We start from the raw sequence: 26,972 nt of genomic DNA, 5'->3' as shown, positions 1-26,972 counted from the left end.
AATGGCGTTCACCACCGGAGACTGTGAGAAGGGGGGAAGGTTGCTCACCTTCTCACATTACTACAATAATTTCTGTCCTGTGGACTAACAGATGTCACTGACAGCTGGACCAGGACTTATGTAGCCTAAGTGTGACGCAAATGAGCAGCCACTGTTACCTGGCTGGTACAGTAGGTGAGACTCTTTCAAAATCTTTCAGACTGGATTTCTCACAAAACTAGTTTGAGGAGTGCCTACATCTTCTTCAAATGTTTTCAGATTTCCATGTGTTAGACATAGGCACAGCCTCATCACTTGAAAATACAAAACTGTTCAAAGCAGAAACAGAAAAGGAAAAAATAAAACTGCTGCAGGCTGTACTTGTAAATCTACGAACAGTCCCCAGACATGAAAGTCTAATCTTCAAAATCAATACTAATGTTGACACAAATACAGTTCAGTTCAGTGGTGAATTGACCTGAGATGTTTGTATTAACCTTTTAAGCAGATTCTGCCCCCAGTCATCCAATCACATGTCAAAGATGTTTATTCTCTTCTTGTTTGAAAGCTTTGGGATTTTTGACATATTTCAGGGGATGATCTGTAAAACTTGTTGTTTGCTTTCTGTGCTAGACTAGAGAGCTAATTTCACTGGTGCTGGGAAAGAAAAAAGTGGTGGTCGCTGGACATCACTTATGTACCACAGCTTTATGCTTCTACATGCAAAAAAGTAATTTAGTGGTGAGCTATGGGAACATCCCCAGTTATTACTTTTTTTTTTACATGAGATAAAATATCAGCACATGTTCCATATACAAAGTGACACAAAGGTTTCATTAAGACAAAACGAATTAAGTGCACATTTTTTCCATTAATGACTTTTATTCAGAAGAGACTACTACAGACAGTAAAAGGATTTTGATCCACATGTTTACATGAACTGAAAAGATGAACGAGGCAACTGACACAAAATAGCACTGATGTATTGATCATTCATCAATCTCTTGCTGATCTTATTCTTTTTTATGTGCCTGGAGCCGGGGTGGGTGCGACTGTGGTGGTGGGGGCTGCTGTAGTTGTTGTAGGTGCAGCTGTTGTAGTTGCTGCTGGTGCAGCAGTAACAGGTTGTTGCTGCTGGATGAGGGCAAGAAGGAGCTGGAGTAATTGTTGTGAAGACAAACCCAATGAACCCTTCAAGAAAAACAGAAACATTGATTATCAGTTCCACAGCAGAGGAGTTAAAGTTACAGAAAGTCAATTGTGTTCGATATTTATTTTTTAGAGAAAGACGATACGCACCTCATTGGAGTTAGAGCCAGAGTTTGAGCTTGAGCGGACAAGTCGTTGGTGGATCGTATCCACCTATAAAAACAACAACAACAAAAAAAATAAGATTAACTCTATACTATTACAGTAAAAGTAATAACATCAAAAAAATGAGAGTATTGAATATAGAGTTATATCTCGTACAGGATTGGCCAGAGTCAGGCTCAGGAGGCATCCGAGCACAAGCACTACCTTCAGCATGGTTTCAGTGATCACGCCTATTGAAAACAACAAATACATTAATATTAAGTCCATCAGTAACTGACAAATAAAAACATTCAGAAATACAAACAAGATGGCAATGAATGAATGAAATAAAGGGAAAAAAAATCTAATGATATAGTTACCGTCAAGTCTTTACAGGAGTAGCAGACAGATGGTTGAGGAGGTTGTTGTAGTGATGCTCTGGATGCTACTTCCCTTATATACAGCTCCAGGAGTAGTTTGCAGTTATTAGGAAATCTTCCACCTCCACATGCCAAGGTGTGTCTACTGAACTTACAGAGCCTGGACCATGTGATATGTGTATGTGATATATTAATTCAATAAGTCATACCAGAAATAATATTTTACAATTAAACAATTTACTGATTGATCTAAAAGTTGAATCTGAATTTAGTTTAAGTTGAGTCTGGCAATGTTTTCAATATTAAAACAATTATGTCACACCAGTGTCTTTGTTCTCCACCCTTCCGTATTGGCAAATTAGTCAACAGATACCGCACATGGAAATACCTGGAAATACCTGGTCTTAAGATTACAAATCAAGTGACTTAGTGGCTTAGACTGTTTACAGGCAACACCCAGTGAAGCAAGCACTTTGTCTGCTTGCTCATTTCAGGATATTGGAGGCCCCTCTGCTTTCAGTCACTCACATATGTAGATACAATGATTTTAATTCATAATCCAAGGAAATTCTGAGTGTCCAGTTTTTATTTCATTTATATTAATCGGTAGCACCAATTCCATTGTTTGGACCAAATCAGTGTAATAGGGAATTAGAACACAATGTGTGAAGTCATACTTGTTTTGAAAACAACTTAGCATGAGTCAGATGTTTTGTTTTGAGAAACATCTGTGTCTCAATATCTGATGTCTGATATAAGTATCAATGCTGGAAAGGTCACACATACTCGCACAGCGCAGGTAAGTGGGAACGTAGAGTAGATGCTTACCCTATAGTACGTACAAGTGACAAACAACACATAGGGAAGAATTCAGTTGGATTCATTTTGAACTAAATCTTTTGGGTTTTTTTTAAATTGTATTATTATTCATCTATTTGGCAGATTCTTCATAAGCAATGCAGTTTTTGTTTATCGCCGCCTTACTTGTGTCAGCAGTAGCTGCTCGTGTGAGTATGGTATAAAGTTTATTCATTTAGTGCTGTAAAATTTAAAAACAAAATTGTGCTTGATATCAGTCACTTTCAAATTTGAGTTTTGTTTAATTTCATCTTTCAGCCAGATTCCAGGAGACCATGGCAGGATGGGAAGTCTCCACCTGCAGGAAGACCCAAACTGGATGCCGACCCTAACGTAACATGGAATAGACATGAATTCACACAGGTCCTAACTTGCATCTACGATCTGTGTCTGTTTGTTCTTATTGAATTCTCCTATTGTTTAGCGTGGTGACAGGGAGCAGTCAGTGACACGAGCCCCAGAGGATAGAGATGGAGTATCAGGTGGAGAAGGAGACTCTGGACATCCAGTACGGGTACGTGTTACATCTTGTGGTCACTGGTTAACTGATCCCAGCGTCACTGATTCAGTAATGCACAGGCTGTTCTTGTTTGGGGGCAGCCACATGACCTGCCGCCTTGGCTACAAAACAGACCACATGCAAGACCAGGAAATGGAAATCCACAGGGACCCATGCAGGTGGGTGATAGGACCAACCAGCAGCTTCCCACTTTGGGAAAAAGAGAGGTCAGTCAGTCAACTCCAACCAGTTTAGTCTCACTAGAGGAAAAGTGTGTTATTTCTGCAGGACAGACAGATTGAAAACCTATTGTCAGTTAGTATTTGGACCATCATTGCATGCAGAAATATATTTTCACGCATATCAAAAATAACAGATAGACATCATGTTGCCTTAATAGACACATGGCACATGAACTGAAACCTGATTAGAAATAACTGTACACCAATCTGAGGTCATAGTTATGAAGACAGATCAGTCAGCAGCAGCATCACAACAACCAGTCACTAATTAACGTAACACAAAGCATGACGTAATATTGGCAAATGCAAAATTTTTGTTATAATCTTTATTATTGTTATCGCAATGAGCCAATGCACACTCATTGCATGATGGGATACGTCTACAAATTGGATGCTCCATTATCTTTGTGAGATAACGGTGAAAATAGCTTCAGCACTGTCCTCAGTACTGATCATGTTCTCTCTCCCTCTGTCAGTTTAGCTATCTACAGGCCTAAAACAAACAAACAAAAAACATTACAAGTGGCAGGGAAGTGAAATGTGTACATGTACGGGTGATGATGATGTGAGGACATTGCTCAGAACAACACAAAAGGAGGTTGAGGAACTGCATGTGATGCAGGACAGCGTTGTACTTAAACCTTTTACACATTCACTTCAGATGCCTTCTGCTAACAACTGTATTTTGACTGATTTTGTAATTTATTTTAACAATAGGTAACTGTACTGCCACATAAACTTTAAACTTAACACACAGTTGAATGAGTGGTGCCGATGTAAATCTCTGGAAAACCAAAATATATGTCAGAATATTGTTTTAACATTTGAAATATAGAGGTCACACAAAGAGCTGCTGAAACACTGCAACAATTATTGAGGCAATAATTAACTCTACAGAGCTCTTTATCTTTGCTTCACCAAGGCTCCAGGTTTTGGGCTTGGGGCAAGCAGACGTTTTGGGAGACCCAGGGTGCCTCAGAGGGGCGGACGGCCTAACCTGAGAAACCCCGGTGTTACGGTAAGACCATAGTGAAACACACTGACGCTACATGGAATGAAAAAAGAAAAGAACAATTAATCTTATTAAAGCAGGTCTTTCCTGAACCCTTAACAGAGGTGAGAAAATCTCTGTTTGGTGGCGTCTTCCTTTGAGAGAGCACCCACTGAGCCTTGACAATGTAATAATTTAACAGCAGCTTTAGGCCCCCCTCCCCTCTTTAAACTTGCTTTTGTTTATACCTTTTCATTTTTACTCTTGTGATGTGTGTTTCTTGCTGTTGCGTTTGTCTTTTATTGTGAAGTGCTGTTTGACATCTATTGGGAACTGGCATTATAATTGGTTTTGTGTCAGGATAAAATATGATTTACAATACTGTCTTTCTTGTTTTAGGGTAATATTGCATTTTCCCCTGCATTCAAGGTACAGTAGGCTTATTATAATATTCATACATTTAACATTTTGCTGTCCAAAAAGTAGACTTTCTTATAATTTGTTATAATCCTTTTCAGGTTGACAATGTGACATTCCAGGTGAGACCAGAGGTTGAAAATGTTACAGTATAAAGTTATTATACAGGAAAATGAAACTTTCAGTGTTTAGAAGAATCGCTGAATATTTATATTTTTCAACAAATCTGTGTTTTTCATCCCTAGAACATCACCAGTGTGCCTCTGAAGGAGGTAAACAGTGTAATTTGGTAACTTTTTGAGCTGCTTTTCCAAACTACATCGTTTAAATTTCCATTAACACTCATGTCAACGTCTTACAGGGGGAGAGTGTATTTGTGATGCCGAAGGTACGTGACTGAAAATACAGCAAAAAATAAATCCACATTTACAGTATAATCACATTTATGACCATAGAAATAATTGTCATCATTATCAATGATTGAACAATTCATTCACAGCATCGTGGAAGAGGACCTCACCATCACAGGGTAGAGAAGCCGTTTCATTATTCATGGTTACAGTATATAAAAACAAAGACACTTTGGAATAATAAGTTTGACTTTTGTTGTTACTTGTTTTACAGGGAGGAAGACATGGGCCTCCAGAGAATGTGGTATATATGTATAAAATAACTGTATCTATTTGTGTGTTTTGGCTTCAGTTTAACATTTCTTTTTAATTATGTAATACAACCAAATTGTGATATTTGTATCCCCTCATAATTCAGCAATACGTCAAGCTCATCTACAACGCCACACAGCTGGTAATCTTTTTATGCTGTATAAAATTATTATGTAGGAATATTTTTTTGTTTATTATTATCTTCTTAACAATTATCATATTTTTTTCCTACCTCATGAAGAACAAAGTCTCCATTGAGTATGGTGTTGTGAAACCTGTAAGTACAGACTGTTCACATTGCACCATGTGTTTGTCTTGTTCCATTTTCTCAATTCAGTATTATGAAAGTCATGTTAATGCTTCAATACCAAATTGCATGTAATTCCTTAATCTATTTGAGCACTACTTACATTGTCATCAACTCTAGACAGAGCTTGTGCTTTTGTCTTGAACTATATTTCATGTAGATTGTTTTTTTTGTTGTTGTTTTGTTTTTTTCTTTTTCTTTTGGTAGTGATGGTGGTGTGGGGTATTAACATATATATCAAGATATTAAAGTATTTTGTTCACTAAAATTTCTCTAACACTGGTAATAGGTTTGTGTGATTAATTTGAACAACATTATTATTTCCAGATGAACCTTGGTGAGCTTTTTGGAGAACAAGATGACCCAGAGGAGGCTGACTTGTAAGGTAATATACTGTATGTTACAGTGGCACCCTGTGTAATCACCTTAATATCCATTTGATGACTGATACGTACTTATTTTGTCTCCCACTTTACTCAGGAAAGAAGCAACAAGTCTAAATTTGATTCTTCAAGTCTGATCAAGTCTGGAGATGATGGCTTATTTTCTGTGGCACATCCTGTGGAAATATAATTCCTTTTTCCTGTTAAACCCAAATCTCTGTGTTCACCAATAAAATCTGAATCAATTATCTTCTGGCAAAGATCTTTATTTGATTTAGAAGGGTTTGAAAGAGAGAGGACCATATCCCCGAAACAAGCTAGACACTTTCAATTTATTAGACAAATAACTGAATACAAATAAAATCCATTCAAAAGAACAACATACTCCAGTGTATACTGCAAAAGCATGTTTGCAGTGAATGCAGCCAAACATCAAATCAGATTGTTATTATTTCCCAGATGACGTCTAAGGCTCAAACAGAAAGGGGAAGTTTGAGTGACCCTGGAGAAACAAACAGAAAAGCAACTGTTTCAGTCATTCAAATTTAAAAGTTGCACAGTTAATGAGAAAGCGATGTGTAATGGGAACCAGTTTTTCCTGTGTCACAAACACATTTGAATGTATGAAAACTTTAAATGATGAGTGTCATTGTATGAAATCGAACCTCATCGATCCCAGGGCCTGAAGTGTCGCCACGAAGATCAGGAGTAGTTGTAGTGGACTCTTTCTGTGCCCCACTGGGCCATATCTGAGAGAGACAAACATCGAAACAGCAGTTAGACTTTAACTGTCTCCATCTTCATTTTAACAGTGAAATTATGAAAATGAAGAGGTTATGTAGTATGCTCACTTTTTCTGTCTGCACCTTGGGCTGGGAACCCTGCTGAAATGATATGATATGCAGGAAAATTAGATAACAAAAAATGAGTATGCAAAAAATGAGTTTTCTCTGAAAACTCAAGTAAGACCGAGATGGCTTGTTTCCAGCAGCCAGACAGACAGTGTGGTTTGCATGGCAAACAGCTGCCGTTGCATCACAGTCACTACATCTACACTGTCATGACTCAAGACCTGCAGCTCTGATGTTATTGTTACATCTTGTCTTTGTCACCATCGTCTACATAAGTTGAGACATATAATTCAAAGACCCAATACTTTATTTTTCTCTGTTGTTAAGTCGATATTTTTCCCTACTTGTGTGAAATCTTGCTGAGCGGCCAGACCTTTCTTCACATCCTGATTTCTTTCTATTTTTGAATGTCTGACCTGCAGGGGGAGCTGTGGTCTCTGTGTGGTTCTCTCCAGGTTCTGCTGACGATTGTTTGGCTGTGGCAGCATAGTGTTCCTCTGCTGGGGGTAGCCGTAGGAAGGCACAAAGTAGGGGAAGCCCTGTGGATGGTTCAGTTAATCAAATGAATTGAAATCTGAAGCGAGCATATAAAAGACGATACTGACATACAGTACGCAAACAAGTCAGTGTGTTTGACATTGTACCTGGTGTCTGGGAATCTGAGGAAATCCATAGGCAGGGTACTGAAACTGTGGATACATCTAAAGAAGATTTACAAGTGTTAATGACTATTGACTATGACTATTAGGAGTTTTGTACAGTAAAGCCAATAACGACACGTCATTGTACCTGCATAGGGTTTTGGGCCTGCTGAGGGACATTAGGAGCATTGGGGTCCTGTGGAGGCCCGAGCTGCTCCTGCTGGCCGTTGGGGATGAACATGGGTGTGAGCTGGTTGCCCTGGTTGGGGAACAACAGCTGAGGCCCCTGGGGGCCGAAAGGTCCTGTCATTTGAGGGTTCAAGTTCACCACCTGTGGAGTGAGTAGCACCTCAGGCTGCTGCTGCTGAAGCACATACTGGGGTAATATTGAAGACGCCTGGAGGAAAAGGGGAAGTGCTTCAGCTGAGCATATTATTTTCCAGAGCAAAGATGGAAACACGCAATTGTAGAGGTACAGTAGTATCAGAATAGCACATGTATTTATAGACTGTACCTGAGCTTGTCCAAGTGCTGCAAGAGTTAGTCCATTCAGTCTCAGGATCTGAACACACACAAAGGGTTGAATTAGATCAACCAATTTCTTCAAATGAGAGAAATAATTTATCTCCAGGAGACATCAATGCATAAAAAGCTTTTTACCTCATTGCTGTTGCTTGCAATGATTCCAATTTGCAGCTGTAAAACAAACAGTCACATTTTACCAGTCATTTTAGGTGCTGCCATGTGAGCGATGCATAATACAGCAGCATAAAGATGGAACTCACTGGCAGAGCAAAGCTTGTCTTCAATAGACAGACCAACAGAAGGGCACTTTGCAGCTCCATGATGTCCTACAGTGTGCAAAAACAAGAGTGAGGGTCTACTGTAAAAGAGCTACCAAGTTCTACCAATGTTATCCTCAAGCTTTATGAAATATCTAATGCGTTTTTACCAGGACAGGGAAGTTGTAGAGTGAGTGCTCCAAGCTCCTCTTACCGTTTTTCTGCTTCTGTTTCTCCTTTCTGAGCTTGTGTCTCCTCACCTTGTCCAGGTCCCTTTTAAATTCTCTGCATGTGAGCTGTTGTAGTCCATCACCAACCTGTCCCGACAATGTGTGGTCAGTGTGGTAGACATTTCTCATGGCATCAGACTCAGACACTCACAACATGGGACAGGTAAGTATGTTATTAGGTGTAAGTCATGTCTCTAAGTGCCGTGACATGGTCTGTGTCAAGTTGTTACTCTAACAAGTCCCTGAAACAGTATTTTACCGGCACCGTTCACATGCAAAGCACCAGTTCTTCAATAATGGTTTGAGCTTTCACTGAGTTCACGTGTACATGTTTAAGTGTGTGATTACAGATGTTAAATTTGACAGTTTGGGTTTCAGCATCTCATGAGCTTATGATCAGACATTTGTCACAGTTATTCATTGTGTTCAGTCTGATGTTGCCTTTTTTTTTTTTTTTTTACTGGTGACTGTCTTGGGATTTAGGTTGAGGATACACAGGAAAAAAAAAAAGCATGTCTTTTGAGTCTGCCTGTCTGGAAAATTTAGACATCAATTAAAAAACTACTGACTGTGGCAGAAAGTACAATATTTAAACACAAAGTCATGTTATGTTGTAATCTATTTTAAATGCAGAGTTTATGCTTTTTCTGCATAGTTATCACATGCTGGACAGTTTAACTTATATTTGGGAAAAATACAGGTGTTACTGTAATCATCACAATTACAGCATAATATGAATTCATTATATTATATTATATTATATTATATTATATCATATCATATCATATTATATGCTGAGGCCTTATACAGGCCCTTTGGGTCTCTTGTCTCGGCTTGCACCTATTGTTTTTTTGTCAATGTATTTTAATATGTCCCATTTTTGTTATTCTTTATTGGTGCGAAATAAACTAAAAAAAATAAATAAAAACTAAAAAAAAATTATATTATATCATAATGTGGTTTCCTATTACCTTTGTTTTTATACTTCTTATCCTTTAGATGGCAGTAGACATTGCGTGCATTTTATTCAAACTGTAGTTCATTTTTACTTTTCTGGTTGTCTTGGTTACTGGTGTGAAATCAGAGCCATCTATGGAAAAACTTTCATTTTAATTAGGCTTTATTTTTATTGAAAGGTGAACATGTACAGTCAACCATCCGGAGATTCACCACCACTGGTTTCAAAACATTATTCACACAATTTCCATGATTATTTGTGATTGGTGATACAAGTGATACAAGTCATGTTATATATCATTCTCATGATGATGGTCAGCTTCATCACACATAGTTGTTGTTACTGTGTCGGTCGGAGCTGGAATCTGAGAAATGAAGGAGAATTCCCAATGAGTCAGATAAAACTAAAGGTCTCATTCACTTCACGGCGGCCTGCTTCTTTGCTTTTACTCAGTCCTACCTGAGTGTCCACAGTGGTCTTCATGGTGTTGCCCTGTTTCATAACCTGACGCTGGAAAGTCAAAGAACAACAGTGAGTCACTGCAGTTTTCATTCATAGCACACCACTAATATAGTTATTGCGTTTTACCCTGAATCTTCGGAGTGGATCAGGCTGAAGGGGAAGTTGTTGTGGCACAGCACCACCTGCAATCCCCTGAAGACAGGCAGCAAGATTCAGTTATTCTAGTGTTTTCTTCAATTTCTACATATAACATATTGTAACCTAAAATAAAAAATATGCAGGTTACCATGAGAGGCTGCTGAGGAGGATTCATTTGTGCCATCTGAGGGAGTCCCATGAAAGGAGGCTGATACTATGTGAGGAAGTGAAACGTTTTGGTCTGGTGCTCTAACATGATGTAATATCACATTAGCACTAACAGCCACACTTACCGCATTGGCCACAGGGACAGGGTACAGATTGGGAACAGGGCCCGGTGCAGCAAAAGCAGGAACTCCAGGGACAAACTTTAACAAGAATAACAGTAAACTTTCATATGAGTTTCATTATAGTGCACCATTTCTGTGAAATTGCTAACATGAAAGAAGAGATCAGGGGAATGCAGATAGTCAAAATAGCCAAGAGAAACAGCAACCATAATTTAGACAGTTTGATAAACAGAATGTGAAATACTGAAGATGGCAGGAACAAACCGATTAGCCAACAGGAGAGCACCATCTTGTGGTTGGTAACAGTAATGGAAATAACCAGACAATCTTTATATCCATTCATTCCTTTATATGCATACATTTTTCCCCTTTTCTCACATTGGTTTCCATGACATGTCTTGGTTTTATTTACATACACTTTTAATTTATTATCATAAACCTGATTACTGTAATTATTATAAACATGGTCATGTATGCGAAGCCACCATGGAATCTCATCTCCGCCTCTCCTATTTTCCTATTGTGTGGCGATTTTATGTCATTTACAAAAATAATTTCCCTCACCATAACTTTAAACCGACCTCATCAAAATGACAGCCTGGTGAACTAACCTGTGCAAACAGTGGCTGTCCAGCGAGCCCTGCCCCACCACCAGCTACCATGCGTGGGTTCAGGCCTCCAGCCATCAACCCAGGGTTAACTCCGACCATCCCAGGGTTAACTCCGACCATCCCAGGGTTAACTCCGACCATACCATTCATCATTGCTGCGTTCATGGCTGCTATCATCTTCGCTGTCTGCATGGAGGGAAGAATAGTGTCAGTTATCACAGAAACCATCGTCTCATTTGAATTGTATTGTACGGATTACGTAATTATGAATGTAACGTACCTTGCCTGCACTGACCTGCAGTGTGCAAAGAGACCAAAAGTTACAGTAAATACACTGTTAATTACATGGATAGATGGATAGATGGATAGATAGATAGATAGATAGATAGATAGATAGATAGATAGATAGATAGATAGATAGATAGATAGATAGATAGATAGATAGATAGATAGATAGATAGATAGATAGATAGATAGATAGATAGATACTCACATAGCAGATAGTGGCTAGAAGTGTGGCAAGGAGCAGCTTCATTTTGTGGCCTAAAACATATAAAAAAGACCAGGATAGATCAGTTTTTACACATCTATTACGCTGTTTCTGTCAAAAAAAAAATCCAGAATATATCATACCTTGTCTCTTTGAGCTTCCTTCAAATGTAATATGTGCCAAGGAGGACTCAACTACAGTTGCTCTGTGATTGTTGGGACAATTTATCAGTCCCAGAGATTATTATGAGCCAATTAGAGAGGAGAACAGCGACTTGTTGACAAACTATATTTGTCACCTGTGGATCATGTCATGTCTTTTTCTAAAATATGAACTCAAAAGAAGTGTGATGCTGTGAGCTGTCGGTTTTCAAAGGACACCCCCGACCCCGACCCAGCTCAGCTGTCCGGCATTGTTCTCAATGCAGCTGAGTGACCACCAACAATAACACAGTGATTCAGTGTCTTGAGTTTGTGCAGCTTTGTGGAAACTAAAGAACCAGTAAGAATCATCTAAATGCTGTGGGTTGTGGTCACAAGAGCCAAACAGCTGACGTCATCATCAAGAGCTTTTATTCATATATGCCTACACTTAAATCTACTAAAAGATTTTACACAGCAAATAGCACACTGTTAACGACTTCAGGAAAACAGCTGTGTACAAATGGGAACTCATAATTTCATTTATGTGAGAAGTGTAAATGCCGTGTTTCCTGCTGCTGCAATTAAGGGTAAATTTAAGTCAAAGTTTGAGGTCTGACTGTAATTTATGACGATTTTTCTCAAACTGTTTTTTTTTTACTTGTCCCAGCCCTAAAATAACCTCTTATATCATACAACCAACTCAACCAACCCAGTGACCATGAGACCAAACCGCTCTTCATTTGTATAATCTCAGAGGTTACTGATGAACAGGAACAGACTGTGTGTGTCTCATATTTCATCAGCACATTTTCCCATGTTGTTTACAGCCTTTGCATTGATTCCCACTGTGGTTGGCTGGGTGTGTTGTCACATAGTGAGTCTGTCTGGGAAAAGGCTTTTTGCTGCTGACAGGGCAGAGCAGGTAAACAGCCTCTGAAGTCTGGTCTGGAGCTTCATACTAATTACACACTGTCATGCATGTCTAATTAGGACACATTTTCATTCTGTTTTGCAGTTTAATGTTTAAAGGTTAATGTGTGTAACTTATTTAATTGCACTTGCTATCTTTTGTGTCAGATTAAGATTCTGTAGAGGAGGCTTTTTTTCATTTTGTCACAAGCTTTACAAAAAAACAAAAAAACATGCAAGTATTTGGGATGTTTTAATAGAGACTTGAATGACCATGTTACAACCAGAGTTGTTTATCCGTACCAGCTATCATAGGAGCCACATGTGACACTGGGTGTTTTGCACAAACAGGCATTCAGGTGCAGTGTAAAATTCAAATGTGCGTCAAATGTTAATATTTTGGGATAAAAATTAAACAAAGAGTCAAAAAGTCACTTCAAGCATTTATTTATTCAGACACTGATTAGTTAACAATGAAGCATGATCAGATTGTAGTGAGACATAAGAATGAATCATTGTAAGATGTGTGTGCGTCGTCTGACAGCTGTGTGGTCTCATTTCGCTTGCTTCTCCTCCACCTCCATTCCAGAGCAGTCTTCATCATCTTCATCTGCCATCACCTTCGTCACTGTAGACTGAGTCCCCCTGAGACGAGCTGCCACTGAGCGCAGAAACCTCCCTCTGCCGGCTGCATTCCCACCAGCAGCTCCGAGCTGTTGCTGATTGGTCAGCCCGGCCCTGGAGACGAGCTGCACTTGGCCTGGAGTCATGACGGCTCCCTGTGGGTCTCCTCCGGCGTTCCTCTGGGACAGCACAGCAAACAGCGTGACCGGCCCACCTCTGACAGCCTGAGCCGCCTGCCCCTGTGGATTCACATTAGCTCCACCCGCCTGCCTTGCAAGAAGTGCCCCAGCAGGTTGGAGAGCACCAATGGGAATGAGCTGCTGTAGGGGAACCTGACCGAATGGCTGGATAAAAAATGACCCACCAAGTTGGACTACCTGTGCCAAAAGCGGTTCACCATTTAGCGGGACTCCATTTTGAGCTCCAGTGTTGGCGTTGTTGCCTGCTGCTGCCGCTCTTCCATTATTATTTACTCCCCCATTGGCAAGTGCCTCAGCACTCCCTGAAGCTGCACCACCCTCCACCACAACAGCCAAGGTCTGAAAGATGACCCACAGTGTACAGAACATGATTTATCTCAGTGGCAGCAGCAGACAGTCAACAGGTGAGGAGCTCGTTCTCACTTCACTTATATGGACAGCGTCAGAATCTGTGCTCACCAAGAAAGGTCCAATCAGAGTCCTGCACTTGATCTCAAAACAACAAGTCACTATAATCATCATGACCAAGCTGCAAGCTATTTTTTGCTTTGTTTCCCTACAGGGCCATTATTCAGGCTTATGTGGCAAACGCAAACCAGGTATCAGTGACTTGCATTCTCATAGCCATTGTTACAGAGGTCATAGTTGCATGTCATGGTGGCATCAGGAAAAATGACCCTACAGATACAGACATGATATTAGATATGCATCCAGGGGTTTGTTGGGGTCATCTGGGATGCACCAACACGATCCTATAACTTTATTTCAGGACTATAAAGAAACACAAGTCGTCGTTAACAACAGGGTGATATTGTGAAGACCGTTGCCATCCAAAAAGCTTTAATTAGAGCTATGATGAAACATAAGATACACAGACAAACGTTTACAGAATTTTCTACTAAATTAAGCAAAACATTTATTGATTTACATTTACTACATTTATTTTGATTTATAGTGTAAACCTGCACTAAAACGACTCTAACATACAACCCACAGTTGTTCTGGGGCCGTTTCTACTGTGGAGCTGTTGTAAACTTTTCCCCAGGTTGGAATGCATTAGAAAGAAGTGTCTGGATAAAACTGGTTAAACGTAACTCTTTCTTATTTTCTAATAAAACAATTCTAGCAGCTTAGTCTAAATTACAGAACAAAGATCCAAAAGTCCAAGCTTAGCCAGACACAAAATATAACAGCACTGACCACCAACACATGTCCTTTATATAGCAGGAGGTAAAATGAGTTTCTTACACCTGTACTTGTCAGATATGACAAAGTAACAGTAGCCAAACGGTTGACGGAGGCCTCTGTCTCAAGCTGCACTGTTGGAGCAGCTTCCACAACCTTTAGTAGAAGATGAGGCGTGAAATGAAGCTCAGAAAAGCAGGTTGACATCCATATCCTCTGTGGAGAGAATAAAACAAATACATGGAATTTAAAGTGTAATAATGGAAAATTGGATTTGCATACAAACATACCAATTTCTCTTTCTCTAACTCCATGTGAAATCATCAAGTTCATATTTAAAAAGTATAAAAGGTATTATATTATCAATGTATTATAAAGGATAAAGTGTTGAAACATCTCTTGGAACTTCCTCTTAAATTCAGTGAACAGCCTTGTATTTGTTACATATCTGAGTTATCAGTGTTTGTGTCTGTGTCTTCGCTGCCGCTCTCACCGTTCTTGATTCCAAAACAGGAAGTCCACTCCTTAAAGGACACCTGCTTGTCCTTATCAGCATCACATTCCTGGAAGAAGCGAGAGGTGCAGTGCTCCATTGGTACCAGAGGGACCCTCAGTGGGGCCAGCTCTGAGTGGGACAACAACCTGCGCAGAATGGACCACCATCAAAATATAAAAGAGCATTTTATGTGAATCCGATGTGTATGCATTATAATCAAGAAAACAAAAAGAAGGGGTCCGCAACACCATATGGCTCCAGTGCAAAAAATGTATTGAATACTCAAAGTTTTTTGCACTGGAGCCATATGGTGTTGCGGACCCCTTCTTTTTGTTTTCATGCTTTGCTTGTGTTGGTCCAGAACCCACCCGACATGGGTTTTTTGGATGTGCGTGCTGTTTTTTTATTTCTGCTTTATGCATTATAATCAGACAAGCATGTCTCCTGCTCTATTCCCTACTTAACTCATCCTTGACTCATTTGTGCAACACTCTCTAAGATTGTATTTTCCTCCCACTTCCCTATCTACAAGACCTTGGTTACCCTAACAAAACAGAGGAGAGATATGTCTCTGGATGTTCATTATTAGTCATAACAGCATCAAAACAATTACTCCCTGTATAACACAGCGGAGGTCACTGTGCTCCAGGAAAACAGGTGAGGTTAATGAAAACAAGATGAACACTGGGATGAAAAAAAATCTCCTCCACAAATTATACTCAGGAGTTTCATCTCAAAGGTTGGTGTCACCACATATCTGCTGAGTTTTTATTTATTTATTTATTTTTCTTAATTTTAGCACTATAAAGGTCATGAATAAAGAGGTTACTAATCCCACCAGCCACTACAATTATTGTAATACGTTTCACTGTCTCATTAACACGTCTGATGTGTAATATTCTGATATATTACATTATAATTAAATTATGCATATATTTCTCCTTGAGATATAAAATGTATGGTTCACTAGATAAAACTGCAAATACAGTCAAAGAAGAAGACGTTAAACCTGTCTGAAGGGTGTTGGTCCAGTTGAGCAAACTGCCAGTGCACAGGGTAAATGTACATGTTGTAGTTCTTCTCAAAGTCTTGTGCCAGAAGCTCAACAGAGTGATCACCAGCATGAAGACGTCGCTCACTCTCAAAGATTTTCTTCACCTACAGAACATCCCAAATTAGATTTGTTATTTGGAGTAACCGACTGATTTGATACAAATAAAAGAACAGAAATGAGTATAGTATTCATTTAACCGTGAAGACTGAAGCAGAAAGGGAAACAGCACTGTGTCTTACTCTAAAACGCTGTTTTGGAGTGAGGAAGCCTGGGGTCATGGAGTCATGCTCATAGAGCTGCAGCAGCACATTTTTCAGCCAATCCCTCATTCGCAGAGGAAACTGGACCAGCTCAGTGTCCACGCATGTAGGTATCACTGAGAGACAGAAGAGCATGGACAGAGAAGGAGCAAGGTCAAACTGTTTTCTCTTGCAACATTAATTGCTTTAAACATTATAAAATGCCAAAACTGCCTGTGTGTAGAGTGGTTAACACTCACATTTGCATGGGCCTGTGTAGTCCAGATGAAGTCTGTGGCCTTTCTTGGTGCCCTCCAGGTTGCATTTGGTAGCAAAGAGTTCACACGATGTGTCGTATGTTTTGTTGTCTGTCCCACAAACCTAATTTTGATGTTATTTTGACAATTAAATGCAAAACAGTGACAAAACCTTCCAGATCAGCCATGATGAACAGTTTACTCGTACTCACGTGATCAAACTCAGTCACACTGGGAGGACACTGTGACGGTTCTTGACACACACAGCCTGGTTTATTGTCAGCATCAAGTTTACATGTTTTCCCACGCTTGCAGCGGAAATCATCACATGGGTCTAAGAAGAAAAAAACAAAGCCTGTAATAACCTTTAAGCTACACTTCATCTGATTTTTTTAAAGCCAGGGTTATAAATCATCTGTTGCCCGGCTGCTCTCGTTTTATGTCAGTGTGAGGACATGAAGGCAACAACCACATCATGCCCTACATTCCTCTGTCGTTTGAGTTTGTACAGTGATTAAATTCGACTTGATCTCTCTTATTCACTCCTTAAGCCTGCAGAGCTCTGTTTTGGTTGTGACCGTAGCACTATTCATGTGGAAGTTTTAGCAAAATGACCCAGTCAGCAGATTCCCGTTTGAGACTGTTGGGATAGTGAATTAGTTGAGAATAGTGAACGGCACAGCTAATGAATCAACCAACCAGCAGGCGCTTCTGGGTGATGTATGCTTCCACCAAGAGAGGGCCTGGAGCTGGGGTAGAGATCCACCGTGGCTCTTATCTGAACTGGATTCATTCCAACCAAAGGACCCTGGAAAAGTGACACGGCCGTGAATGACATTGGGAAGTACAGACTATGCTTTGTAAATAAAACACGTGTACAAATGATGTATAATTTACCCATTTTCCTGCCCTTCTCCTCTTTGCCTTGTGCACTGTGTTGTCGACGCTGCTGCTCTCAGACTCCTGAGGCTCCTGTTGGCTCAGCTCTTGTCCAGATTGTGTTTCCTCTCTCGGTGGGGAGTGCTTCCTTGACCTCTGGTTCTTCTTCTGCTTCCTTGTCTTTCCCTTGCTGTGGCTTCCACTGTTGTTCTTACTTTTCTCCTCCTCCTTCCCACCTTGTCGGGACCCCGATTCAAGCTCCACACTGGTCCTTGGTTCTTGGGGGTCCACATCCTGATCCATCTCTTTAGATTTAGCTTCTGAATCTTTGTTGTTTTTATCTTCTTGCAGCCTGTCACGATCAGACAGCTCCTGACTGTCTGCTGCCTCAGTGTTTTGCATGTCGTGGTCATAGTCCTCGTCTTTGGTGGGGAGATCTGCTTTGGAAAGAGGCTGGTCGTCATTGGTGTGGGGTTTTAGCTTGGCTGAAATCATCTGAAGCGGTTGTAAGATGCCACTATCAGCAGCGTAGTCGAGATCCACTGGGATCTCTGACTCTGTGCTGCCTTCTGTTTCCTCCAGCAGTGCAACTTGCTCTTCTTTGGCAGTCATTTTGGCAGCAGATTCTTCCTTCTTGGCCTTATGGGACATCTTCTCCACCACCTCCTCTACTTTATCTTCCACACTCTCCTCCAGCATCTCTCCCTCTTCTTTCAAATCGTCATCCAATTCCAAGTTGTCCTCCAACTTCTTTTCCTCCACCTCAGCTTCATCACCCTCACTGATCTCACCAGCTTCACTGGACTCTACCTTGACTTTGTCCAACGCCACTTCTTCTTCTTCTTCTTCTTCCAGGTCTCTTTCTTCCACTTCTTCCTCCTCTGCCTCCTTCTTCAACAGGTCGACCAGCTCCTCCTCACTCAGCAGGACTGCAGTGCTTTTATCTCTCCTTTCAGCCACCGCAATCCCTCCGTCCTCCTTGTTAGCATTAGCATTGCCCTCAGAGCTCAGCTCTTCATCTTCCTGCTCCTGGCTGCTGGCTTCAAGCGAGACCAAAGTGGGTGAAACCTGTGGCTTGTTGGCCTCCTCTGTGATAACATCCTGAACCGACAGAGAGAAAAGACAGCATGAAATGATCAAATACAAATAAAACATCTAAAAAAAATTTTAAAAATAAAGTCACGTCTTACCTTTTCTTTGGCTGTGTGTGAAGTCTTGCGCAATCCATGGTGTTTTCCATGAGGTTTACTTTTAACCTGGACACCACAGGAATTGTTAACAATCATCACCTGTTTAATTAAGTTGCCAAAACTGCAATAAAATACATAATAATAGGAGCTTTGCTACTCACAGACAGGGCAAGTGTTGCTGCCAGTAAGCAAAGGAAAACCAAGCAGGCCCTCATACCTGAAACATTGAAATCAATACTTAAAGTAGGCTGGTCAGAAATAGAAATTGATTGAATGTAGTTTATGTTATTGTGAAGCACTACAGAACTGAATATCTAAAGGGAAAAAGCACAATAGTAAACAATCAATACATTATCTCTCGACTTCTAACTGGTCACAGCAAAGATGTGAAAAGTTAAAACACATGAGTGCATCTGTATGCTGCCAGCACGTTCACGACGAGCCGAGCTGCCGAATTGGTCTCCACTGTTGTCACGGCAACAGTCCTGTGAGATGCGCCTCTCTCTCAAAAGTCACATTCAGAGCTAAAGTAAACATCAGAAGCTACCAGACTGGAAAAAGTTGACTAAGTCCACAAACTTTTTGTCTCTGTGGACGGAAACAAAACAGACATTACAGGGCCTGTCCAGGGGAACAATAGCCCCCTGGTTCAGCCCAAATACCCCAGGAGGGGTGCATGCAGGAAAACCCACTAAGGGCAATAAACTGTTTGATTTAATTTCATCTGATAATTATGAGACGATGTTGCAAAATCCATACAAATACTTTTCATTGTTAATGCACTACCCAGGTTACATGACAGTCTTCAATGTAACTACACAATTTAAACAGATTTATTTGAGGTTATTTTAAAATTCCATTAAATATTTCCATAAAAATGACAAAGGTAAATAAAAAACTTAAATTTCCCTTTACTTGACATTACTATGATATACACTATCTCTGAATTAAAAATAACCCACATATCACTGTTACTTCAGAGCATTAAAGCAAAAACATCATCATCTTTAAAGAAGCTCAACAGTAAAACCAAAGCAGGAGATGCTGCATGGACTATAAAACAATTTCAACTGCAACTTAAATTGGTGGATAAGATATCAGAAACACACACATACACCTCCACAGGTCCAAACTATACAAAAGTCTCAGTAATTGGGATATTTACCTGAGGCTGGCAGTTGCAAGAGAAAGAAAAATCCAGCACAAACACCAGTCTGTGCCTGTGGTGAACCTGTGAAGATGTCCTTTTGTATTCAAGACAGCGCTCACACTGTCCACACAAACTGGCATGCTGCACACACCACACATACACACACACACACACACACACACACACACACACACACACACACACACACACACACACACACACCCCCACACACACACACAGTTGTTTTTCTAACTCAGGGAGGGTCTTCATGCTCTGCCTCAAAACTGTCCATGTTTTTCACAAAGACAGAATCATGTAAGTCATTTGTTTCATTGTTAAAGATAAAGTGATTATATCACATGAACACTTAATATGTTTGTGTATGAAATCCTCTCTTTTTTGTTGTTTTTGGATGTGTTCATTTTTTTGCAGGTTGTTGTATGACTGAATCAAACGAGGTTTCATGACAGAAATAATGCGTTTCAGCCACTAGATGTCTCTCTGTTGCAGATCTTTGTTTCCAAATCCACTAAGACTCACAAGTTCACAACTTCCCTCCCTCATCGGCTAAATGACTCAGTGTAGTGAAGCATGTCAAATAATATTTGTCCACCACTGCAATCAGACAAAAATATTTAACATATTTTTATCCATTGGCCACTTAGTTTAATGTGTTTGTATTTTTAAATTGCTCATTTGATGAAAACGTTACACCCTAGGGGCCATTCAAAGTCCATGAGTTCAGGAGCTTTCAGTTGAATAAAATGATTATCAACAGCAGCTGGAGACAGTCGACCCAGTCTTAACCAAAGCTAAGCTGATCACCATCAGGACTCAGAATTACACCTCAGAGTTCAACTTAACTCATAATCCATCATCAACAGGTATACATATTTGGACATTTATTTAGCATTATATATTTAGTTATATTTCTCATATATACATTATAATGATGCAATGGTGCGGACAAGTGGGAAATAAACTTGGGGAAAAAAAGGGATGAGAAGCAAATGCATTGTGTGTATTTCTCACCATTTATATCCCCTTTCAAAGTAATATTTGAGAAAAACTTGATTCATATTTGACAAATCGACAATTTCAGCTTCAAAATGGTATTTTATTCTATTAAAACCATTCATTTCTGTAACCAGTTACCAAGGCCTTGTAGATAAGGAAGTAGTAGGGAAGCACAAACTATGAGTTGTTTTCAAGGACGAGCTAAGTGGAGAAAAGAACAGGAAACATGTGACATCTAGAAGGTGGGAACAAGTGCACAGAGTTTAGTGACATACGGCATCTCACCCATTGTTGTTCAGGATAAAATGTCACCTAATGAAGTAAGGTGTTTTATAGCAACCAACTGATACCTGGGATTATAAGCACATATCAAGACATATTGAGAACTCAGCATTGTTCTGCTCATCAGGTTTCAATAGATGCCTGTGATGCCAGAACTCAAGGTCATTGGTCAGTGATGTTGCTTTTAGTAACATCAGAAGGTCTGCATTATTATTAGTGCAGAAACTTTGGGCTTTACTGACACAGTTTATATACAAGCAAAAATACTTAGAGCACAGAGAGAAGCACACACTGAGGACTAATCTGAGAACCAGTTCTGCCTTATCAGTTGAGCTGCTGTAAATCTATTGGCGTTCAGGAGAATCAAGGCCACAGATGCATGAGATGCCTGGCTGAAAGGGTTAACGCATCATAAAAACTTAAGTAACCTCAGGGTGAATGTGCGGACAGCGCTAACTGACGGTATCTGTGCCAGCAAGCATCAATCATGTCTCCTCCTCCTCCCCTCACCAAAGCTGGGCCGTACAACAACTGGTAGCTGTGGTTTTGGCAAACAGCTCCAGACTGCTGAACATCCAGTCTAATTACACGTTTCTTTTGCATGGTCTGAATCCAGAGTGAGGTTAAACAAGGAATTCTCTAATCTTATTTTGGGCCTGGCCATATAAGGATATCCAGGAAACAATTATGAGCCTCAGGAAGGAAATATAGAAATCTTTATTTAGGCTTTCTACTGTACGTGCCCTATTTCCACGAACGAGGTCTGGCTCCAACATCATGTAATAGTGAGGACACCATGGTTATAAAACATGCTTTTGTTTTTCAGTTAAGAATATCACGAGTGAATTAAGCCTGTATGTGCAGGTGTGATGTAACTCCAGGTATGTGAGGCTGTCACACATTTAACCCTCTTATTTCAAAGATGTCAAAATCATTACTTTTTCTTTGTCCAAGCGTGCTTTTTTAATCTACCCTTGAGCAAGGCACTACTTCTCACCTGATCTATATACTCTTTTATGAAGCAACAATAAAACTTATCAATCAAATGAGTGACTACAGTAGATAGTAAATAAAAAACATCCACTTCACCGGAAACAAGCACGACCCTGTCTGGCCATCCTTTCTACTGTGAGTGGGTGAGTTTGTTTTTTCAGCAGCCCACAAACCCTATGGTTTGGTCTGCTCAGCTATATTTCACTAAGGACTAGAGAGGGGGTGGAGAAAATTTAGTGACTGAATGAAATAACTGTGTGTGTGACTATGTGTGTGTGTGTGTGTGTGTGTGTGTGTGTGTGTGTGTGTTTGCAGTCATCATCATGCCAACGTATACTTGTTTTGACTTTTCTCTCCGGAAACGAACACACCTTCGCATGCCGACAGGAGAGCAGACGTCCGGAAGGAAGTGATGCAACCACCTTAATGGAAGTGACTTAGCCTATATAAAGAGGTTGTTGGAGTTTCCTCCAGCATTTCCACACATCGTGCTTCTACTGCCTCAACTGCCTCAACTGCCAGCTTCCATACGTGGCTCAGAATAGAGACTCCTGTTTGTTGACAACATCTCTCACAGCTCTGAATCTAAGACAAAAGACAGGTACAGTAAATGATCATCTATTTACTCATTATAACAATTTCTGTGTAGTTTCAGTACATGTTTCTAATGCTTTGTTCTTTAAAAAAAAAACTTATTTTAATGATCAATTAATTTGTCTAGTTTTTTATTTATTTATTTAGCAGCTAAAGTGTAATGTACCTTTGCTATTACAACACAATAGTTGCTCTATGTTTCTATTTTGGTTTATTCATTTTGGACAATTAATGCATATTTCAGATGTTTTTTATGTTTTCAAACCAGTTTGCGTCAGATCAAATAGAATAAACAATGTATGTGTTTGTTGCAGAATGAACTTCACCATCATAATGTTTTGCCTGCTGGGAGCAGTTTTTGCCAACCCAGTAAGTACAAAGCTCTGTAAATAAAACTCTTTAAACATTTTTGTAATTTGATGCACATTTGCCATAATTTGAAAACATTCATATAAAATATGTGCAGACTTATTGGTCAAATAGGATGGTTACTGTATATGGTCAAATAGGATGTCATGGGATGCATACAGTCATTACTACAATAGTAGTTAGAGCAAATGAGTGCAAAATATTGCCTTTGTCCTCCAGTGTTTCAGTTTGCCTCCCATTAAATTCCTACAAGTCCACATAGAGGTGGTGCACCCATCTGTTCTACCATCAGATTAATCATATTTTCCTAAAACCTTATCTTTCCTTTCTGCCAGATTTCATACAATGTTGTTTTGGACTCAAGTGAGCTTGAAGCAAACACGGTGAGTGAGAATTTAACTCTCTTTAACTCTAATTTGATTTTTGGTGACACTGCCATTCTTTAACCTTCCACAAAGTTTACACATACACGTCAGCAGAAAATCTAACAATATGTGTGGTTACTCAAAGGTTCTTCAGACAATTCTCATTTCAGAGAGTATTGTTTACTGCACTGTAGTTCTGCAGCCATGCATGTGTGAATGGATTTTAAATGAATGTGATCATAGCACTGAAAGGGTGTAATTAAATGTACTGTGTGTTCACTTTGTTTTTCTTTCCCAGACTGAAAGTTTGTCTCTTTCACAATCATCTGAAAATAACACCTCAGAGCTTCAGGTATTGTATATACATACATCTACTCCTGTAATGAGTAAATTATTATTTTCTGATGTGGAAGACTCTGATCTCAAGTGCTGAGCTTCATCTAAATGGATGTGTCTTTGTCTTTCTTTCTTCTTTTTTTTTGCAGAGTTCTGAAGAAAATGCCTCCGATCAAGTGAGTCATTTTGTTTGTCTGTCAGCAGCAGAACTCCAGAAGAAAAAATGATAATTCTGATTTATTGATCTAATGGTGTTAATTTGTATGTTTTTCTTTGTTTCCAGAGTTCAGAGTCTCAGTCATCAGAATCCTCATCAGAAGAGACGGTAAGTTGAATCAGAGTCCTTTTTTTGTAAACAGTGCGTGTAAATGACGATAATCCTGATAAAGTAGAACTGTGAAATATAAAAGAAAGGAAAGAAAGAAAACACAAGCCCTTTGAATAGATTAGCCCAGTATTAAATACATTAATGAAACCAAACAAGCAGCCTACTATTGTGCCCTGTTTGTTTGTCTCTAACAGAAAGTTTACATTTTTCTATGTTTCTTTTTCCAAAAAAAAAAAAAACAGACTTCAGAGGAGAGCGACAGCCAGTCAGATGAGGATGACGGGGTAAGATGAAATGCTGTTACCAAAAACAATTTCATTATCCAAATATTACCATATAATACTGCATATTTCTGCACTTTGCTCATCTTGTTCACCGTATTTCTACAGGCTGACTCTATGGCTGAGACCAGTGATAACAGCATGGGCAGCGAGGAGAATGTCCGTAAGGTGAGAAAACATTTTAAACACTCACTTGGTTTCAAACATGAGATTAAAAATGAGAAACACTCACATCCCATTTGCTTGTCTGCTCAGAGTTGGGTTCAAGTGTTTGCAAGTGTCAGCAAAGCCCTGAGCGTGGAGGACAACAGCACAGAGGTCGAAGGTCAAACAGACCACCTGACCACCAGCACGACCCTCAAACAGAAGACCAACACCACTCAAAGCCAACCGGACCTGCTGGTGGTGGAGAACAAGGCCGACAGCGGTGACACCACCAGCGACAGCGCAGACACCAGTGACAGCACCAGCAGCGAAAGCAACGAGACCAGTGAAACCAGTGAGAGCAGCGAGAGCAGCGAGAGCAGCGAGAGCAGCGAGGACAGTAATGCCAGTGACAGCACGGAGCTGCAGCAAATAAAAACCACAGACTGTGTGAACGGCACTCAGAGTTGTGAGAGTGAAGAGTATTTCTTCCAGGCTGTGGGAGACGACGCCCATCACCCTGTGGACAACCTGATGATGCCAGATGAGGATGAGAGGGAGTTCAGTCTAAGGAGATGATGACATGCACAGCTCTGTGTTTCTCCTCTATGAACTAAAACACCATTTAATGAGCTGCCTGAGGGCCTCAGGATCAGAAATGTGCTCCTACCCATCGCTTCTGAATGTTGATCATGGCTTTATGTTATCTGCAACAGAGTGATTCATGTATGTAATTATTATTGTGAAGATGATAGCATCATTTATTTGTTTTGATAATAATAAACAAATTATATATCCATGGTACTGGGAGCATCTGTGTTTTTTTTTTATAATTAGGAAGCAGAGAGCAACTTTAATATGCTTACTGAAGTTAGCTGTGATAATTAGGAGTACTGGGAACTAGTGGATGCCACTGATAGTGGATATCATATAACCAATAGCAAAACTGTCCTTGCAAGACCCCTCCAACTCAAATAACAAGAATGTATCAAATTTAACACAACAGACTCAATAACATGCACGTACAACAAAGCTCCTTCAATGTCTGATGATCTGGTGTCTGACCTGTGGTTTGTCTCCTCAGGTTATCAATCCTAGTGAAACAGATTCAATCCAATTTCCTACACACAATAACACACTGATCATTTCCTTTGCCAGCTGTGAAGGTAGTGGAACTGGTGGAATTGTATTTTTTTTTTAAAGTATATTTTTATGGGCTTTTAATGCCTTTAATTGATAGCACAGTTGAGAGAGAGACAGGAAATAGGAGGCAGAGAGGGGGGGATGACATGCAGGAAAGGGCTGTCCGATGCGAGATTCGAACCAGGGCCGCCTGCAGCGAGGACTATAGCCTCCACATGGGGCAGCAGCTCCACCAAGTGAGCTAAACGCCGCCCCGTGGTGGAATTGTATTAAATTGCTTCTTTTCACCATAATTTCATTTCAGCACAAGGACTGTGACATCCTTATTATACACAAATGTGGTGGAGAACTTCCTCACTGCCTCCGGTGGCAAGCCAGAAAATGACCATGAAGTGGCTGAGTGGAAGTGGAGCTACTGTCAGTCTGAAGTGGAACTGTTTAGTAATAAGAGGTAGTTTGCTTTTAATATTAATCAGAATTTACATGAAGCCCAGGGAAATGTGAATATTTGGAGGGCTTAAATGCTACCTCTGATTGACTTGATCAGTCTGAAGTGAAATTGTTTTTTTGTTGGTTTTTGTTGGTTTTTTGTTGGTAATAAACACATATAATGTTTCCATTCAATATCAATATGAATTTAGACGAGGCACAGTTAAATATGAATATATGAATATATGAAATATATTTTTAATATGATTTGAAATTCTACATCTGATTGACCTGATTTTCTGCGTGACACCCTGAGGTGGAGTATCAGTCAGAAGTGGAATTTTGTTTTTAATATCTATCTGAATTTACATGGAACACAGTCGGCTTTTACTTTGAAATTCTAGATCAACTTGCAAATTGTGCAATTTCAATTATACTAAAAATTAGAACATTTACTTGTTTAGAAGTTCCCTTTTATTTTGAAATCAGTCTTTAAATGATCTTACCATAGGCTAATGTAAATAATTAGTTCTGGCAGATTAACTCACAGTGAGACCTCAGTGAAAACTCTACGGTTTAGTGGAAAACACTGTTCCTATACGACAGTTTGTCCAAGTGATGTGGTGTTTTATTCACTGGGTCAAATGCTTCTGATGCCCTAAAACCTGCACACACACTTGTGCGGAAACCTTTTTTGTTTTCTTGTGCAGTAATCAGTTTTAATGACACAATACGCTGAGAGCCACTTTAAAATCTTTACTGTCAATTTTCTGTTCACCCCTAAGAAGTGCGTGAGGCCAATGTGAACGGAGAAAAATGTCTAAACCGTTGGACTGTCCTCTCATCTCAAATTGAAGTGAAATAAATTCAAATAAGACATCTTAAATCTCCTCATTTCATA

General features: G+C 39.8%; 4 protein-coding genes and 2 long non-coding RNA genes across 8 annotated transcripts; 2 read left to right on the top strand and 4 right to left on the bottom strand.

Annotated features, from left to right (window-relative positions):
* Positions 1–1,290: 1,290 nt before the first annotated feature.
* On the bottom strand, positions 1,291–1,814 carry LOC146991763 (uncharacterized). The gene is made up of 3 exons (XR_015037125.1): positions 1,653–1,814; positions 1,450–1,523; positions 1,291–1,341 (listed from the first exon to the last, which is right to left on the bottom strand). It is a non-coding gene; the product is annotated as an uncharacterized LOC146991763 (long non-coding RNA).
* A 681-nt stretch (positions 1,815–2,495) lies between these two features.
* On the top strand, positions 2,496–3,147 carry LOC146991762 (uncharacterized). 2 transcript variants are annotated; one of them, XR_015037124.1, is made up of 4 exons: positions 2,496–2,659; positions 2,769–2,843; positions 2,935–3,024; positions 3,111–3,147. It is a non-coding gene; the product is annotated as an uncharacterized LOC146991762 (long non-coding RNA). The 2 variants fall into 2 exon arrangements; XR_015037123.1 differs by lacking the exon at positions 3,111–3,147 and having other exon boundaries at positions 2,935–3,031.
* A 3,173-nt stretch (positions 3,148–6,320) lies between these two features.
* odam (odontogenic, ameloblast associated) lies at positions 6,321–8,595 on the bottom strand. 2 transcript variants are annotated; one of them, XM_085791907.1, is made up of 10 exons: positions 8,500–8,595; positions 8,289–8,354; positions 8,164–8,199; positions 8,018–8,065; positions 7,652–7,900; positions 7,507–7,563; positions 7,279–7,401; positions 6,863–6,895; positions 6,677–6,760; positions 6,321–6,513 (listed from the first exon to the last, which is right to left on the bottom strand). In XM_085791907.1, exons 2-10 carry the CDS (start codon positions 8,346–8,348, stop codon positions 6,478–6,480), a joined length of 726 nt encoding a protein of 241 aa, XP_085648033.1. In that variant the 5' UTR covers positions 8,349–8,354; positions 8,500–8,595; the 3' UTR covers positions 6,321–6,477. The 2 variants fall into 2 exon arrangements, with proteins under 2 accessions (XP_085648033.1, XP_085648042.1); XM_085791916.1 differs by having other exon boundaries at positions 6,444–6,513; positions 6,863–6,892.
* Positions 8,596–9,762: 1,167 nt separating this feature from the next.
* On the bottom strand, positions 9,763–11,148 carry scpp9 (secretory calcium-binding phosphoprotein 9). The gene is made up of 6 exons (XM_085789090.1): positions 10,975–11,148; positions 10,367–10,441; positions 10,222–10,281; positions 10,062–10,127; positions 9,933–9,983; positions 9,763–9,837 (listed from the first exon to the last, which is right to left on the bottom strand). The coding sequence occupies exons 1-6, from the start codon at positions 11,137–11,139 to the stop codon at positions 9,763–9,765; spliced, it is 492 nt and encodes a 163-aa protein (XP_085645216.1). The 5' UTR covers positions 11,140–11,148.
* A 3,003-nt stretch (positions 11,149–14,151) lies between these two features.
* LOC146991759 (uncharacterized) lies at positions 14,152–19,971 on the bottom strand. Its single transcript, XM_085778422.1, has 11 exons — positions 19,806–19,971; positions 18,802–18,857; positions 18,641–18,706; positions 17,469–18,551; positions 17,271–17,379; positions 16,784–16,905; positions 16,575–16,695; positions 16,315–16,451; positions 16,031–16,179; positions 15,019–15,167; positions 14,152–14,741 (listed from the first exon to the last, which is right to left on the bottom strand). The coding sequence occupies exons 2-11, from the start codon at positions 18,853–18,855 to the stop codon at positions 14,713–14,715; spliced, it is 2,019 nt and encodes a 672-aa protein (XP_085634548.1). The 5' UTR covers positions 18,856–18,857; positions 19,806–19,971; the 3' UTR covers positions 14,152–14,712.
* A 3,013-nt stretch (positions 19,972–22,984) lies between these two features.
* Positions 22,985–25,292, top strand: scpp1 (secretory calcium-binding phosphoprotein 1). Its single transcript, XM_085791895.1, has 8 exons — positions 22,985–23,045; positions 23,381–23,428; positions 23,709–23,762; positions 23,896–23,922; positions 24,030–24,075; positions 24,324–24,358; positions 24,464–24,523; positions 24,611–25,292. The coding sequence occupies exons 1-8, from the start codon at positions 22,992–22,994 to the stop codon at positions 25,076–25,078; spliced, it is 792 nt and encodes a 263-aa protein (XP_085648021.1). The 5' UTR covers positions 22,985–22,991; the 3' UTR covers positions 25,079–25,292.
* The last annotated feature ends 1,680 nt before the right edge of the window (positions 25,293–26,972 follow it).

Source organism: Trachurus japonicus, chromosome 1 (genome assembly GCF_045865225.1).
Source record: "Trachurus japonicus isolate A0001 chromosome 1, Traja_1.0".
NCBI lineage: Eukaryota > Metazoa > Chordata > Actinopteri > Carangiformes > Carangidae > Trachurus > Trachurus japonicus.
This window is presented reverse-complemented; position numbering and strand designations above follow the sequence as displayed.